The following is an 18,003-nucleotide window of genomic DNA, read 5'->3' as shown; positions in this document are numbered from 1 at the left end:
TGTGTGTGTGTGTGTGTGTGTGTGTGTGTTTGTTTGTGTGTACTTGTGTGCATATGAATGTGGAGGCCAGAGATCAACCTTGGGTGTCTCATGTCTTGACTCACAGTCTCACTGAGTAGTTGGTCACTATTCTGACTAAACAGTCTGGCCATTGAGCCTGGGGAATCTGTATGTCCAGCCCTGAATGCCAGGGTCACACATGTGTCCTGTCCTACCCTGCTGTTTACGAAGGCACTGGGGATCTGAACTCAGGTTCTCATGATTGCGGACTAAGCCTTTTACTGCCTGAGCTATCTCTCCAGTTATTTTAAGAAGGACGTCCTCCTTCCTGGAACCCTCAGGTTAGGCCTGGCCTGAGGTGAGGCCCCATCAATATTTGCTCGGTAGAGGAAGTCCGGATCCTCCCACCCTACCCCCAAGCCATCTGCCAGCCTGCAACAGCTGCTATAGACAGCCTGAGCCTTCCAGCCTGTTTCCTTAGGAAGCCAGAGGCTGGAAGGTGGGGCTGAGGCTGGCAGGAAGGGCAGGAGGCAAGCACGCACTTAGCATCCAGGGTGACAGCTGGGGCTGCAGGGGTCACCTCCAATCCAAAGCTCCAAAGACGCCATGGGGGAAAACAAAGAGGAAGAAAAACAAAGATTCACAGTCAAGTTACCCCCAAAGCTGCTGGCTTTTCACATTTTTTTTTTTCCCAAAAAGAAACTTTATTTTGAAGATGTTTGTGGAAGAATCTTACTATATAGGTCTGGCTGGCCTCCAACTTGTGATCCTCCTACCTTCACCTCCTGAAGTGTGAGTCACTATGACAGTTTCAATTTATGCACGTGTGTGTGTGTGTTATATATGTGCGTATGTGTACATATCTGTGTGTGCTTGTATATGTATGTGTGTATGTACATGTGGATTATATGTATATGTGTACGTATGTGCGTTTATATATGTATGTGTGTATGTATGTACATGTATGGGGTGTTGGTATATATGTGACTGTGTGTATGTATTGGGCATGTCTCCAGGCACTGTGGTACATGCCCCCTAGCCTGAACCTGGTGCCTGCAGAGTTGGCCATGGTGCAGGGAGCCAGAGGCTAACAGCCTGGGAGTCAGGTGAGGCTGGGAGACTGCAAGGGGCTCCTCTGGGGGGTCTGTTCTGAATGTGTGTCTCTTCTGTCTGTCTGGCTCCACATAGATAGGCAGACATCCATTCCTAACTGCTGAATTGTAGTTCCTCTGAGCATCTTTCCTGACATACTAGCACCCACTGTCTCAGGTCTCTGTCCTGGGCTTCAAAAACAGGGAGGCCAGAAGCCCTGAGTGTCACCTCTTTACCTCCACCTGGGAGCTGGTGTGCCTGCTCCTCAACATCCCCTTTCTTCCAGACATTCTTGTCCCTCCCCATCCCCTTCTCCCAGGCTCCCTCTGTTTGCCCTAAATCTCTTTTCTATGCCTTGAGCAGTGAGGTTTCAGCTATTTGACATGCAACAGAAAGATAAAACTTTTTACAATTAGTTATTTGTTTGCTTATTTGTGTGTATGTAGGGAGCACGCTTGCCATAGTCCATGTGTGGAGGCCAGAAGTCAGCTCATGGGAGTCAGTTCTTTCCTTCTATTTTGTGGGTTCTGAGGATCAAACTTAGGTTGTCAGATCTGACAGCAAATGCCTTTAACCAGTGAGCCATCTCAATGGCCCTGAAACAGGGTTCTAAAATGCAGAACAAGGTGGTTGGTGCTTTTGTGCCTTGAAGACTTGAGTTACCAACAGCACCTCTACTCCAGTTTGGGCCGTTAATCATTCTTGCAAAAGGCCACTGTTTGCACCCAGGATAAGGATCAATACCAAGTATGGAAGCCATATGCTGGGCACACAGAGATTCCAGGGGGCTGAGTGGACATCGGGTTGGTGAGCCCTCAGGAGCCTCCTGCAGTGCTGGGCATCCATTTGGCATGTTCTGGGTTGCAAGGTAGAAATTCCCAACTCAAATCAGCTGTACTTGTGAACGTGCTGAGATGGCCAGGCCACAGGGTAGGTGGCCTTGGTGGCCAGATGATATTAAAATCAGAGAGGCAGACTCCATGTCCTTCTGCCCTCAGTGCACAGTGTTGGCTTTGTCCTACGTCTGACTCATCTTGCAGTCAAAAGACAGGGGCATGTGCTTTCTGCCCAGCAGGATGCATTCTGTCTGGAGACCATGCCTACCATAGCATCTGGGCTGGCTTCCCTAGGATTGGTGCCATCCAACCCCAGAGCAGGAAAAGTCACCAAGGTAATGGCTTGGAGAGGAGGATCAGAACAAACAGTGACATCCTAGTGGCTGAAGGTGGCCCTAATCAGCCAAGTGATAATTGTGGACAGCAGACAAAGGGGGTCAGGATGGGTCTTTTGCTTCAGGATAGGCAGGAACTTAGACTCCAGCTCTGCAAGAGGCCCCATGGAGAACCTCATTCATTCCTTGAGCCACCGGTGAGTCCCCTGTCAAAACCACAGGCTCATCCAGGCATGAAGCAAACCCAAGAACCAAACCCAGCCCTTCTATAAAGCTACCGAGCTGGAATAAAATCAAATGCAAACATGGACATGCTCCCCAGGCCGTCCAAACAGCCTCACTTCTGGTCCCAACATCTGTCAGAAGGCTGGATCTCAGTCAAGGATGGCGGAGACCTGTTAGTATCTTAGGAGTTCCTTTGGGGCTGAGGAACAAAGCAGAACACCTGGGACTGGACCATGGTGATGCAATTGCCATTTGGTCACTAGTAGTGGCCAAACGACAGCTGATACCGACAGGTAAATGGTATGAAATCCTGTCAAAGCCTCTAGTGGCTCCATATAGCTCTGAGTGCTGCTGGGTCTCAGTTTCCCCACTGTGAAATGGTAAAACAGATGGAACCCACACTTAGGTGAGATGTAGGAGGAAGGCAAGACCTAGTTGCTGTGCTCATGGGTCAGGCATGCTAGGGCTTGGGACAGACCGCAGCCAGGCTACCAACAGCTAAACAGTATAGTTTAGATGGATGATGGGTGGGTAAGAGATGGTTTGGGGTGCCTTAGAAAGGAGGCGGACAGATTTGGGAAGTGCCAGAGCCCAGTGGGTCAGGCAGGTTCTTACAGGGGTCTGGATTTTGTGGTGTGGTTGGGACCACTGGCATGCCTCAGCCATTGGAAGGGGAGGAAGAGGAGAAATAGAGAGAGAGAGACTTCCTGCATCCTTCAGGAAGTCAGGAAGTCAGCCCCCTCTTCTCCTTCTTGGAGTGGAGATGATCCCTATTACACCCTCCTACTCACACCAGTTAACCATTTCTGTTCACATTTGTAGTTCAACATTAAAAAATCCACGGAGCCTGTCCAGCCTCGGCCTCTCCTTAAGTTCCCGGACATCTATGGTCCCCGGCCAGCCGTGACAGCCCCAGAAGTCATCAACTATGCAGACTACACTCTGGGGTCCATAGAGGAGTCTGCTGCGCCTGCCAGCCCCCAGGCCCAGAGTGACAGTCGCCTCAAGAGGCAGGTCACAGAGGAGCTGTTCATCCTTCCTCAGAATGGTAGGGTTCCCTGCGCCTGGTGGGCAGCACAGGGGACAGGGAGGGTCTCGACAGCATCTTGGGATACAGTGTGTTACCTGCCAAAGCTGTAGAGAGCCTTGTGTGGTGTGGTGTGGTTCCATAGTTTGGCAACCAGCTTGAGAAATGAAGAGTCTCTTTCGGATCTTGTGCAATTACATAAGGGATTTAAAAAAAAAAAATCAAAGTTAAAAACAGGCTTCTGAGTTATATGTTTAACTCTCTGTCTTTTTATATGCTTGCTCTGTGGCACCAGACATGCTGCTAAGCCTCTCTGGGACTTCATCCTCATTGATGAAGTGGGACCATATCACCTACCTGTGAAGGTTACTGTGAAATGTTTATAAACAATGATGAAAATAAAATACTCGGAGTAGGGCTTAGCACAAAGCATCTAAACAGAGAGCTGCTGCCACTGTCCCTATTCTTTCTATGAGCACCAGTTTTCAGAAGGTAGCACCCACAGGCAGCCCAGCACGGTGCAGCCAGGATGCCAGCAGGAGATTCAGGCCTTAACCTGTAATACAGAAGCTTTGAAGAACAATCCTAAGACTGAAGGGGCCGGTTCTGTGGTTCAGGCTCACTGCATGTGGCACGGCGGGAAGCAGCAGCTTGACAATGACCTGGGTCCCTGTGCATTCCTGTTGGACGGTGGACAGGTGGCCTACTGCAGGGGCACACGTTGGCTTTTCAGGAACCACTTCAATCTGCACTGCAAATGGGGAGACCTTCTTGGCCCTCAGATTAAGGCTCCATGCTCACATTTTAAATAGATTCCAAATTGAAGACTCGAGTGGAAAGTCAGGCAAGACTTTTGGGTGTGAGCACTCTTGGGGGTGGTTCCCACTGTCAGAGCCTCTCTCAGGAGCCCCTGGTCACTAGGCGCTTGGATGAAACTGGGATAGATCCCTCCGCTAAGTTAAGCAATGCCTGGCTGCAGGGAATCCAGCACACATGTATTCGTGTTATCCATTCCCTTCCCATTCCAGAGGACAGCAGCCTGGTTCTGATCCATGGGCAGCTAGCATGATGCATGACTGTGTTTGACTCCCCCGGGGCCAGCCCCTCTGTTCCCCTCACCATGGTGCTCAGCACCCCATGTTTGAAAAGTCCATTGCTGTCCTTCACATGGTATTGTCCCTCGGTCACTTAGGAAGAACAGCCGCACAGTGAGCTTTGCAGATGCTGCCCTGAAGAGAGGACAAGAGATGCCCATTCCGGGATAGGAGATGCCAGCAGGGATTGGGTGGATCCTCAGGCTGAGGCTGCCTGAGCCGGAGAGCTCTCGGTAGCACTAAGTCCCTTCTCACCCAGCCTGCTGTCTTCAGGATGACTTCAGGAGCCAAGTGCGTCCTGCACATATGTGTGCCTTGGTCTCACCATGGTCAATCTGCTCCTTCGAGCACGGTCTGTATCAGGAATCTAATCATGTCCCTTGGGGACATGAATGGCCTCCAGAGTTCTGCCCTCTATTTCATTCTGAGGATCAGCGGTTCAGTTCTGATTGCTCAAAATGTCATCTGTGGCAGCCATTGTGGCTTCTTAATTCTCCCTTTAGGCTCCAGCTCAAGAGAGGAGCAGAGGCAGCAATACTGGCAATTTTGTTAGTGGTTTTAGGACCTTCTTGATTAAAGATAAGGTCCTCCATTCACTTAGAAAATGTTAAGTGCACATAAATTAAAGCCAAAGCCACCATCTTTGCCAGCCGCACCTACTCTGGACTTGCTCTGTGCTGTTATCTTCACCGGCTCATTCCTATGGGACTTGCCCACAATTCCATCCTCGACCAGAACCATCCAGTAGCTTTTTTGTGGGATGCTCACTATAGGCTAAGCACTGAGCTGAGAAGGCATCCCCTAAAGGATATACAGCTGCAATGTGGCTGCTTGCATAGGGCATCAAAACCCACATATTGACCACTGGACCCCAATGGTCCCTTGAGGTGTAGCGCCACAGTCCCCTTTTGGGACAGTTCTGGTCTCGGATTGCTGGCTTAGATGGCATATCTTCAGGGAAGCAGAACCCAGCATGATAACCATGGTCACCCTGTCTGTCTCCCAGGTGTGGTGGAGGATGTCTGTGTTATGGAGACCTGGAACCCAGAGAAGGCTGCCAGCTGGAACCAGGCCCCCAAACTCCACTTCCGCCTGGACTATGACCAGAAGAAGGCTGAGTTATTTGTGACTAGCCTGGAAGGTACTGCTTTGTGTGATTGGCAGGGACTATCAAATGCCCTGCAGGCAGGATGGGAGGGTCTGTGGCCGAGAGTACAAGGGCTAGACTTTGACAAACAGTCTCAAATGATTCTTGGACACAGAGGTTCTTCTCCTTCCCTTCCATAGCCATGAAAATCAGGGATTCCTGCCTGGCAGATCTTTCCTCTACATGGTGACCCAAGGACCAGTCCCTTCCACCTGTGGTTCTCTAAGCTCCTCATGCCTTCTGCTAGGTGCTTCTAGCTGATAAGACAAGAACTAGAAGGTGGCACAGCCATTCTGTGATAGCCTTAATGGACACAGCATGTGTCACTTCTGCTCACATCCCATTGGTTGGAGCCTTGTCACCTGGCCACACTTGTTACAGGGTATCCTAGGAAATGTGGCCTGGCAGGCTGCCCAAGAGGATGAGGAGCTAAGTGGTGATGAAGAGTTAGAAGCCTTTGCCAGCAATGCCTTTGACCTTAAACAGGGATTTGTGCCAGACAAAAACTCTCTCTCAAAGGTCAGAAACATTTCTGAGAACTTCCCCAAGAATTGGGTGGTTTGTCTGGTAAGATGTCCTGGGGACCACTTCACTGACAGTAGACCTCGCCACCAACCAAGTTAAGATTTTGCAAGGAAACCAGGGCTGGTAGTGAGTGATGGGGTCAGCCGTGCATTGTGTCTCTTCCTTATTCCTCTTGTTTCAGTGTTGGCGATTTTCCATCACTTTGACAAAATGCCTGAGGAGGGGGACTTAAAAGGAGGAAAGAGTTGTTTTGGCTCACAGCTCCAGAGGCTTCAGTCCATGGGTGGCTCTGTTGCCTTTGGGTCTGTGAACAGAACAGCACAGTAGGCAGAACTCCATGCCAGAGAGCACACACTGGGCAAAGGCGCTCAACTTGCAGTGACAAGGAAGCAGAGGGCAAGCGGTCCCAATATTCTCTTCAGGAACATGCCTAGTGACTGGTTTCCTTCCACTCGGCCCCACCTCCCTAGAGCTCCATCAGCCAGGGGCTGCGCCTGCAGCGCATGGCCTTTGCAGGTTCAAACAGGCGTTTAATTGTCTAGTTGCTGTGACAGAAATATCCTGACAAAGGTAATTTACAGAGAAAGAATTTTATTATGGCACATAATTCAAGGGTACATGTCCATCGTGTACCATGGTGGAGAAGACATGGCAGCCAGAGCTTGAGGTAGCTGGTCGTCCTGTGTCTACAGACCGGAAGTAGGGAGCGATGAACTCTAGGACCTTAGACTCGGCTGCCTCCCACAATTGGATGGAAGAGCTCCGTCTTGAGCATGCCCAGAAGTTTGTCTCCTGAATGATTCTAGATCCTGCCAAGTTGACAAAGCTAACTGTCGCATATCACATCACTTGTGTTAAACTTGACCTTATGGATGGAAATTAGGGCTTCAAACTTGCTAAGTGTCCTGCATCTGAGTTTTTCCTTAGCCCCTGGTTTCCTCATCTGAGTTAGAATTTTCCCTTTTTACTGTTGATTAGGATCTTTTAGCACTTTCATGTGCTTTAGTACCTCTGATCCTCGGGGAAATGCCATTTTACAGAATAGGAAACTGAGTTCTAGCCTCTCCTACGAGGTTATCCAGGTTACTCTGATACTAAGTGACAGAGCCAGGAATAAGCAGCCCCTTGAAGCTCAGAAGAATGCTCTTGTCTTTTGGGACATCAGGTCCTCAGGCCTCATTTGTGGAGACAGGGCTCATTCAACATCTCCCTCTCTCTGTGAAATGTCGACTTCCACACTGAAGGGACAGTCACCAGAGTGTCTTGGGAAGAGGAGGAGCTTCAGGACACCTTGCCATGACACTTTAGAAACACCTGCCAGGAGGAGAGGAGCTTAATGGCACAGGGTGGGCACACTGTGTGGGAGACCCAGGTTCCTTTCCTGGTGAGGTTCAAGACCAAAGCCAACCAGACTGGCCAAATGCCTGCTAGGAGGTTCACACCGGTGCTACAGCTTAGTTCCTAACTACTCTCAAAGGTGCACGTGGTTAACACTTGTTCCCTAGTCCACTGGTCTCTTCTTCATACTCATTTGTTTCCTGGCCATCATGTGAATTGTTCTGCTTGGTCACGTGATTCTGCCATGACTATGCTGCTCCACAAAGTCATGTTGCCACTGTCATCATGGGCTAGAGTTTCCAAAACCCTGAACCTAAGTAAACCTTTTCAGTTTATAAGTTGATTCTCTAAGGTATTTGTTATAGTGTCAGAAAGCTGACTAACACAGTTCACAGTGTGACGCACCTAAAACATCAAGGGTGAGACTCGGAAGCAACAGCCATGAGGCAGCAGCCCAGTGATTCAGCTTGCAAGTGACTGTGTGGTAAATATTGAAGATACAGAAATACATGAGTCACAGCACTGGTAGCTATCCTAATAAAAGCTCTTCAGGGGCCTTGGCACCAATGAATATACGTGTGAATCTTGAGGTGGGAAGGCATATAGGAAATGCCTCCTCTTTTCCCCGTTATCCGAGGAAAACTCACCCCGCCCCCCACGTGATGTTTCATCTTGAAATGTTTCTCTACAAGACATTTGCACAGTGATGGAATGTAGTGGTCAGTCCCAGGCTCCTGCAGACGCGGAGGTCATCTGTGTTCTGTAGTCCTGTCAGGGGACCTACTCCACCCATCCTTGGGAAGTGCCAGGTCTGTCTTGTTTTGTCCTTGCCTGCAGCTGTCACCAGTGACCACGAAGGAGGCTGTGACTGCTACATCCAAGGCAGCGTGGCTATCAAGACTGGCTCCGTGGAGGCACAGACGGCTCTGAAGAAACGTCAGCTGCACACAACCTGGGAGGAGGGCCTGGCCTTGCCCCTGGGTGAGGAGGAGCTTCCCAAAGCCACCCTGACGCTCACTCTTCGGACCTGTGACCGCTTCTCACGCCACAGTGTGATTGGGGAACTCTGCCTGGGCCTGGATGGAACATCTGTTCCCCTGGGAGTGGCACAGTGGGGTGAGCTGAAGACCACAGCAAAGGTAGGGGCTTTTCAGACCTGAGGGCTAGAGCTGGCTGGCAGAGGGCGAGAGTAGACCATTGAGGTGATAAAACAAGGTGCAGAGACATTCTTGGCTCAGGCAAAAGGCAGATGGGGCTCCTAAAGGGAGGCTGGGAGGGCTCATAGTCCAGAACTTGGGGATCCTGGCACCTATCCCAAGGGGTACCTCTTACTGTTCAAAGATGCCCCTGCTGCCAAGTGCAGTATAATGCAGGGTATATCAGCTTCCGTGCTATGGTAGAGCTTCCCTCACCTGAATCCAGCTGTGGTTCCTATGCTCCTCCTAAGCTTAACCCTGCAGAGATATGAGGAAGGCAGCATGTTTTCAGAGCATGCAGACTGGGGGACAAGAGGATACAGATGGCTGCTGACAGCAATCTGAGACAGGAGTTAGATACCGAAATGTCTAAGAAGAGATGCACTCTGATGGAGGGTTCTGGAAGGCCTGGTAGGCAGGAGAGCTAGTATTGGCTCTGAAGGAGCTACCTGGGCTCTGTGAAGACCAGAGTACCACCCACGGTCTGCAGAGACACTGGTTGGGGATAGTGTCCTCTGTGGAGACTGCTGAGACCTCTTGCTCCTTGGGGAGCAAACCATGTTCTTCACATGTCAAGATAGCATGCAGTCAAGGCAGGGCAGGGATGGTGTGAAGTCCTCAGGATCTATCCAAGAGCCTAACAGTGTGGAGCCTTCAGGGAGCTTCTGATAATGACAACTCATCTGCCAATTAGCTGGTCTACACCACTAAGATGTATCTAAGAACCATGCAATCAAGTTATATTTAAAAAAAAAAACCCATAATCTTAGAATGCCTTAAGTAGTGTGTTTATAGTTTTGCATTGGGTGACATTCACAGCGATCCTTTGTCTACAAGGTTTGATGTACCCCCATGGGCCAGAGGCTGGACCAGTCAAGATCAGCTTGCAAGGCCCGCAAAGCTGAAAGCCTTTCCTATCACTTTTCTCAATAAAGCAAGTTGCCAACTTGCCCGTCTGGACACCATTTCTGTGTTCCTCATCTCAGTAGCTCAAGTGGCTCAGCTCAGGAAGTCACCTCCCTGAGTAGTAGTCATTGTCTTCATTTCCCAAACCAGCCAGGTAGGGGCAACACAGGGGAACTGCACTCAGGGGAACTGAGGTTCACTTGATTAACAATCCACACAGCATCCGCAGACCAGACCAGATAGACAGTGCAACCTCAACGGCATGTCCTTCTGACTCTTCCTGGGTGCTTTTTTTCACCTGCCATGCACCTGGCAGAGGAGGTGACGGACAGAAGTCTTTCCTGTTCAAGCCTGGACTATAGGAGGCAGAGAGCACTCTACTTCTTGCCTGCTTCTCTTTGGGTCATCATTTTTCTGTTTTTCTCAGCTTGGAAAATTGATAGGAAAAACAAAAAAACAAAACACAACCACCCTTTGAGCCTGCTGCTTCAAAACCCACTTTCTAATAAGTATGTGATTTGAGGTGCTTGTGTTGTCACAGGGCCCCTAATGGCAGAGAAGACACATGGGCTTATTAAAGTAGTAAGCTGGTTCTCTCTGGAGCTTAGGAAGTCCCCCTACCAAGCATATGTGTTTTGGTACAACCACAGAAGGGCTGAAACTCACCCTCACTGAGACAGAATCCTGGGTGTCTTGCCCGCTTCTGTCCATCCCCTGAAAGACAACAATCACTCATTCACAAGTACCTCACCCAACCCCTACTGTGTCCCAGGCAGCCTGCCACAACTGCAGCTGGAGTCCTGTCCTCAGGCTCATCCATCTTAATGTCATCACTCTTCCTGAAGCTGTCACCACTCCACAGCTAGCTGGGCATATCTCTTTCCCTCTGGGCAGCGGCGTGGGGAGCCTTCAACCTCCAGGCCAGGTCAGGAAGCCCTACTCTGATGGAGAGTGAAGGCTGACCAAAAGCTGGTGAGGGAGTCTGCAGCTGCTGCAGCCCAGATATTTTTTTTTCTTTTCTGGTCTTGAATGGGTTAACAGAGGTGGCAGCAGTGCCCCAGTTCCTGCTGGAAGACATTTAGCCCAAAGTGGCATGTGCGTCATTGGGGACAACAGAGCACCCCACTCTGAGGGCGGCCTGGAGTGAGTGATTCATTGAGCATCTAAGAAAAAAAAAAAAAGAAGTGGGGAGAGACAGGAAAAGGGAGAAGAAACAAAGGCTGGTTTTCATTTGTGGTGCTTTGAGCATCTGAGGCCAGGGTGGGGTGTTGCTACAGCTCTCTTGTCTGATGACATCCATAAGGCTGGTCCTGGTTTTCACCCCTACACATGTGAGAAGCCCTTCCCAGGAGCACAGAGATGTAGGCCTGCTCTGGGAGCAGTAGAGGGCTCAGGCCTGGCCCTTTATAACAGCAGTCCAGCTCAGCTGTGGAGCTCAGGATAGCTTACCTTGCCAGCTCTGCAGCTCCTGGGCTGCCTGCTTGCCACCTGTCTCCAGTCCTCAGTGCCTTCACTGTGACATGAGAGAGCTACGAGAGACTGTCCATTCAGGAAGCCAGAGCAGTGATCTCAGACTTGGGCTCCCTTACAGCCGACTCCATGGGAGTCTCAGATTGCTATGTCATAGCTACTGACCCAGGAGGGGGTCTCCTGCCGAGAATGAGAATCTCAGTGTCCTTCTCAAGGTCACTGCCAAGATTAAGAGAGACACCTGAATTTTTTTTTTTCTGGCAAATATTTATTTTGTGTTCAGTGTGTGCCTGGTGCCCGAGGTGTGTAATGAACCTGCAGCCTGGTGGAGCAGGCGACACACTCGCATGGAGCACAGTGCCCTTGCTTAATAGACCTGAGTTGTCTGCACTCGTGCCATCCCAAGCTTCCCTGAGACTCGCAGATCAATGTGTCATGTGACCAGCCACCTATATTTAATTACACTTGTGCTGGAATATCGAGTGCAAGGCTTGCCTCTGGGCACTTCAGCCGACCAGGAAAGACCACTAGCTGCCTCAAGGGTCCAATTAGCAAAGAGATGAATGGGAGCAGAGCAGGAAGGCTTGTTCTGTTCTGCATGGGGAGGGTGGCAAGTCTAGCAATCTCCAAAGGAAGCTCTCTGCTTTCCTGTCCTGACAGTAGCTCACAGATGACACGGGGGAAGATGATTGTGGGGACAAAGGTGTGGGTGGGGTTATCTTGCTTCTCTGCAGAGGTATTGCTACTGCAGGTTCCCTAATTCTTATCCTAGAAACAATTCAAAGGAGGAGGAGACATTAGAGCAACAAATTGGAATTAATTAGGATAGAGAGCTGGCTCCTCCCTCAAGAGCAAAGGACAATCTCAAGAGTCCCCTGGGAAAAATGAGCCTTTGGGGTCATGGTAGAGACATTTGTCTTGGATGACAGGCATGCTCTGAGGCTGAGGGTGTGCTCAGAACACACAGCCAGGCACCACGGCCTGCCTTTGTGCGACTGAAGGAGGTAAAGGGCTCTGTGACCACTCGCCAGTGATCCCAGTGTGGGGGTGGGGATGATCTCCCTGAATCCCCTCACTGAGCAGCAAAAAAGCAGAAAATCTGGGTACTAAAAGGTGTGCCACAGGGCAAGGAAGGGTTCTTCAAAGGACTTGGCAACATTTCACACTCTTACAGGAGGTTGAGGTTCACAGGGGTGAACCAAGAGTGTCTGCCAGCTTCCTAGAGGACCAGCACATACTCTGACTACTCCACTGCCACTCAGTCCTTGCTAGTCTTCCCTGGTGACCCAGCCTTGTGCTCATGATACTGGCTCCTGTTGGTGACTCCAGTCCTTGTTAAGCTTTGGCAGCCACCTCATTAGTGATGCTGTGCTGCAAAGCTGGAGTCTTCTCTTCATGCAAAGAAATGGACAACTTGGTCCTGGGAAAAGCGGCTCAGTTAACTGAGAGCTCCTACCACTCCTAAAGAGGGCCCAAGTTGCAGCATGAATTTTGGGTGACTCTCAGCTATCTGTAATCCAGCTTCAAGGGATCTGATGATCTTTTGTGGTCTCTGAGGTACCTGTCCTCACACATGCACACACACACACACACACACACACACATACACACACACATAATTAAAAATAAACAAAATCCAGGGGAAAAAGAAATAACTCTCTACCCCTCCAGGAGCCTGATGGGTCCATGCTGTGACTTTCAAACTGGGTTCCCTAGGATCCTAGAGATCTACAAAGGGATACCCAGAGTCTAGGCAAAGAGTACAGAAGGAGAAAGGGGCCCCACTTTCTTCCTTCAGTGTAGCCTGAGTGGGGGCTATTTTCCATTCATAAATTAGATTTAAAGAGACATCATGTGACAGGGTGTGGTGGCTCATGCCTAATCTCAGTACTGTAGAGGCAGAGGCAGGTAAACTTCTGAGTTCATTGCCAGCTTGGCCTACCTAGTGATTTCCAGGCTAGCTAGGGCTACATAGTGAGACCCTGTCTCAAAAAACTAAACATAGAGAGATGGCATGTGATAGACCAAGTACTCCCTTTGACACACATGCCAGCCCCCCTCCTCTGGGCCCTGCTGCCTGCCTTGTGTGGTGGTAGATAAACTAGCCGTAGGTGAATGGATCCCAGATGTCTATGGGTATGAGGGCTGTGTGACTCCCCTCAGCTTCAGGTGACAGGTCAGAAGTCAGACTCAAGGGTAATCTCTATCCTTCTGTGTTCAGGAGCCATCTGCAGGGACTGGGGAGGTCCTTCTGTCAATCAGCTACCTCCCAGCTGCCAATCGCCTCCTGGTGGTGCTGATCAAAGCCAAGAACCTCCACTCCAACCAATCCAAGGAGCTTCTGGGCAAGGGTGAGTAAGGGTGAAAGGATAGAGCCAGGGTGCCTCAGCTCACAATACATGCAGAAGTCAGTGGCACCTGACCTAAAATGGGAGGTGATAGGGGTTCAGCTGTGGAGTCTCCTTCAGCATCTGTTGCCCAGGATATACTAGTCTGTTCTGACAGGCACACTCATGCCTTCAAGTTCTGTCACATCTCTGCTAGTGTTCCAACACCCTCTCACTCTGCTTTCCATTCCAAGCCATGACCAAATGCCTTCTTCTCATACACACCCACTGAGCATGGGTGACAGCTGCTAGCGTGTGGCTTCGAAGGTAAAGTCTGGGGTTTGAGGAGTCTATGGTACAGATGCTCACAGAAGGCTCTTTGTAGAAGTCTGTAGGTTTGGGGTTGCCTTCTGATACCTGCGCACAGGTCCCTAGTTGTGGAGACCAAGCAGGTTCTCCTAGCAAAACAGAAAAGCATCAGGGATGAGCTGGGCCACGTCTACACGGTGAATGGAGTGTTCAGTATCAATACTACAGAAATCATCTGTATGCATTAAAAGTTACAATTTATATTTATAGATTTGCCTGTGCATTCCTAACAGGTCTTGAGCAAATGAAATCAGAAGGGCTGGTGTTACTGCAGTTCTGAGCCACAGGTCAGAGGTAGATGCCTCGCTTCATCCCTTCCAGTCAATTCTGCCTTGCCTTTTTTTTTTTTTTTTTAAATAGCTCCCATTAGGATCATTACAGAAGAGCACTTTGTGTCTGAAATATCTCTGTAGAAATAACAAACTAACCACCCAGGGGCAATAGCGATAGCAATAAATACAAAGTAACAATTACTATCTCGTTAGCTTGGGCAACCTTGACTAATGAAAACAGAATGTCCTAAACTGTGGAAGATTGCCTGCTGACTTGTGGACTTCCTGGGGACCTGGGGACAGGGAGCCTGCCTTCACCCTCTTCACAGGAAATCCAGCTCCTCACGTAAACTTAGAAAAAAGACAAGTGAACAGAACTCAGCCAGGAGGACACGCACCATCTTAACAATGGACACAAATGCTGACTAGAGAATGAAGAGGATGAAGGTGGAGAGGTCGTTGGTGTTCTGGTCTCATTTTAACTCAAACTGGGGGTAACCTAAGCCCTTGTCCCTGGTTTGATCTGAAATCAAACAGGAAGTCATCTAAGCCATTGTCCATGGCTTGGTTTGTCAAGTCACTTAGAAGGGTTTATAGTCAACGTGGTTCCCCAGAGGCCATCTGACACACGCCACCCACTGACCTCATATGCTTTGTTGCAGGCTGATGTATATCTAATCTGAAAACCCAAAATCCGATAACCGCCGACACCTGGGCTCTCCTGAGTAGTGGGGAGTTTTACACCATGAAAACTTGGTTTTACGTTGTGTAAAAGCATCTTCAGGCTTTGTGTATGAGTGTGAACCCAGAGGTATAGGACTGGAACCCCAGGGTCTCTGAAAACAGGAAGAGCTCAAGTTTCGGGCCTGCCTGGGCTGTAGAGGAATTCGAGACTAGCTGGGGTGACTTGGTGCAACCCTGTCTCTAAAGAAAAATGGAAAAGAAAGCTGGAGAGCTGACTCAGTGGTAGAATGCATGATTGCTTAGTATGTGTAAGACTCTAGGTTCAAGAAAAAAAAGAATCATTAAATGAAGTTTGTGCTTACGCTTGAGTCCTATCCCCAAGATATCTCATATCTGCAAGTATCCCCTAGTATGAAAAACACACCAAATCTGAAGTGTTAATGGTCCCAAACCTTAACAGATAAAGATATGCAACCTGTATGGCCAGTCTTTCACATTCTAGTACAAGTTACAGACATGACAACTTTGTGTTTCTATATCTATCTAGACCAGTCCCTGCCAGCTGGTAGATATTTAATATCTTTTGAGTGAAAGCATGGTCCAGCAGAAGTATGGAAAACCCCAGGAAGGGGCAGTATTACTGGTGTGATCAGATATCTTAGCAACTCACTTGCTCCCCTCCATCTTTCCTTCCTCTGTACCCCTCCCTAGATGTCTCTGTCAAGGTGACCTTGAAGCACCAGGCTCAGAAGCTGAAGAAGAAACAGACAAAAAGAGCCAAGCACAAGATCAACCCTGTGTGGAACGAGATGATCATGTTTGAGCTACCGGATGACCTGCTTCGGGCTTCTAGTGTGGAGCTGGAGGTGCTGGGCCAGGGCGAGGAGGGGCCGAGCTTTGAGCTGGGCCACTGCAGCCTTGGCCTGCATGCCTCAGGCTCCGAGCGCAGCCACTGGGAGGAGATGCTGAAGAACCCGCGCCGGCAGATCGCCATGTGGCACCAGCTGCACCTGTAGTCAGCCCTCAGCCGCTGACAGTCCTTCTGGGACACAGTCATCCTCCAGCCTCAGCCGTCAGTCATCCCCTCCTGCCCTGTCCACACGCCTACACCCAAGGACAGAGGCAGAAATGCTGGCTGGGGCCAGGACCTCAGTCCTCTCTTACTATATTCCTAATACTAAAAAGTGGGCGGGGTCACCAGGACGGTGAGTGTGACTGGCACATCAGGGTCACTCAGAATTCCGTGTCTTGCTCATGTGTGTTATGGGAAAAGACATGTGTCAGGTACATTCTGTGGGCAGTCCTTGCTCACGTCAGTCTAAAGCAGCGGTTCTCAATCTGTGGGTCGTGACCCCTTTGGCACGCCTCTCTCTCCAAAACTATTTACATTGTGATTCACAACAGTAGCAAACTTACAGTTATGAAGTAGCAATGAAAATAATCTTATGGTTGGAGGTCATCACAACTTGAGAGACTGTATCAAAGTGTCTCCCGCCGAGCTGACTCCACAGGACAGACTTGTACTTCTCAGTGTGCCTGGGCTTCAGGTCCTCCTGAAGCTCGGAGCTTGGCTAATTCTGTCTGGCTGTGTGAACGAGGAGGCGGATGACAACTTTAAAGAGGAAATGTGGCCGCTTGAAAATGTGCCTCCTTCCGGTTTGGGGGACACGTTCCTTCAACTGGGAAACAAGAAGAAGCTAAGTTTGGCTGCCTCTGTTGATATTTCCAACAGATGACCATCTAGGAATTAAATGTAAGTGGCTGCACAATTCAGGTTGTCAGTCACTTCCTTGCTCCACAGCGCCTCAGTGTGGCCACCTGTAGCACAACACCGATGTCATGGGGGCCTGCCAGGCCAACTTCAGAAGGCAATCAACTAGTTTCTCAGCTGACATCAATCTGTCACTGCTCACCTCATATAGTTCCTAGCTCCTCTCATGACAGTACTTTCTCTCCAAAATTTCCTCTGTAAATTACTCAGAGATGTGAGAACACTGAACCGAAAACCTTCAGTGACCTTTGACACTGGCTTAGCTTGCTTCCAGCCATGCTTGTAAGTCGCCTCTGAATCAATGAGCAACCCTGAATCTGCGTGAACATGTGGGATCAGTTCATGTTAGGGGAAAGAACCTAAGCCTTTGTCAGGGGGCATTTTCTAGCAAGAGGCAGAAATAAATCGAGAGGCACTTTCAGGCTAGGCTGCTGCTGGGCTGTTAGTGTGTGAGTTCCCACAGTCCTCTGTGAACCCCCTCCCACCCTCACTAGGTGTCTACTTGTCTGCATTTGCCCACCAAGACCTTGCATGTGTCTGTCCATTCTGACTAGAGATGACTCCAGGGCGGCCACCAGCACACCCCCTTAGTGGAAGCAGCAGATAGAAGAAGCCGGGAGAGGAGCTCAGCTCAGCTGCTCTCGGATGTCAGCCAGCCCAGTGGGAGGCGCCAGTGTCTGGACTGAGGTGGCAACCTTTGGAGTGTCTCTGCCCTTGGTGTTTCCTGTTAGATGTTGTTAGATGGTCCCAAATCAAAGCACAAAAAGACGCATGAGACATTGTGGTCACATGCCTGGTTACAATTTGGAGCACAAATCTTACAGTGGTAAATAAATCATTTCCAATGGGGTTGGCAGCCCAGTGTTTCTCTTTGTTCCTTTTCCTTAATATTTTAGATGTATAAAATTTAGGGGGGGGAAAAGCGTGTGCATTAAGCACCCATGGACCTCTGCCAACTTCACTAAACATTGAGGACTATAGTCGAGTTCCCCACTAGTGCTGGGACCAGGCTCTTGCATTCTGGTTTGTTAGCCCCAGCATTCCTTTAGATTTTTGCTATATGATCATGTGACTCCTGAGCACTAGAGAGTATCTGTCTGTTTCTAAGCTTTGCACCACACTATTTTTGTTCGACATTAAAATTCTAAGCTTCATGCAGACATGCGGTTCTAGTTTTTCTTTCACAGCTGTATAATATTCTGCTGTATGGCTCCTCCACAGCCCATTCTATTGATGTTCATTTAAATCACCTTCTTCCCCCTTCACAGTTATTTTATAGGAACTGCCACTGTGGATATTTTTATGCCTGTCTCTCATGTAGATGTATAGTCTCTTGGAAGTATGTCTAAAAGTGAGTGGAACTGCTAGGACAAAGACGGGTGGATGAGA

General features: G+C 49.5%; 1 protein-coding gene across 1 annotated transcript in view; it reads left to right on the top strand.

Moving 5' to 3' along the window:
* The window catches only part of Syt13 (synaptotagmin 13), a 28,252-nt gene extending 10,478 nt beyond the window's left edge, over positions 1–17,774 (top strand). Inside the window, exons 2-6 of the mRNA XM_055600196.1 lie at positions 3,311–3,536; positions 5,616–5,750; positions 8,457–8,758; positions 13,413–13,542; positions 15,555–17,774. Of these exons, the coding sequence (XP_055456171.1) occupies positions 3,311–3,536; positions 5,616–5,750; positions 8,457–8,758; positions 13,413–13,542; positions 15,555–15,859 (1,098 nt within the window). The 3' untranslated portion in view covers positions 15,860–17,774. The remainder of the gene's footprint in view (positions 1–3,310; positions 3,537–5,615; positions 5,751–8,456; positions 8,759–13,412; positions 13,543–15,554) is intronic.
* The last annotated feature ends 229 nt before the right edge of the window (positions 17,775–18,003 follow it).

The sequence above is a fragment of the Psammomys obesus genome, unplaced genomic scaffold, assembly GCF_907164565.1.
Source record: "Psammomys obesus unplaced genomic scaffold, mPsaObe1.curated_primary_1811, whole genome shotgun sequence".
NCBI classification, from domain to species: domain Eukaryota; kingdom Metazoa; phylum Chordata; class Mammalia; order Rodentia; family Muridae; genus Psammomys; species Psammomys obesus.
The sequence above is the reverse complement of the archived record's forward strand: the minus strand, read 5'-3'. Positions and strand labels throughout refer to the sequence as shown.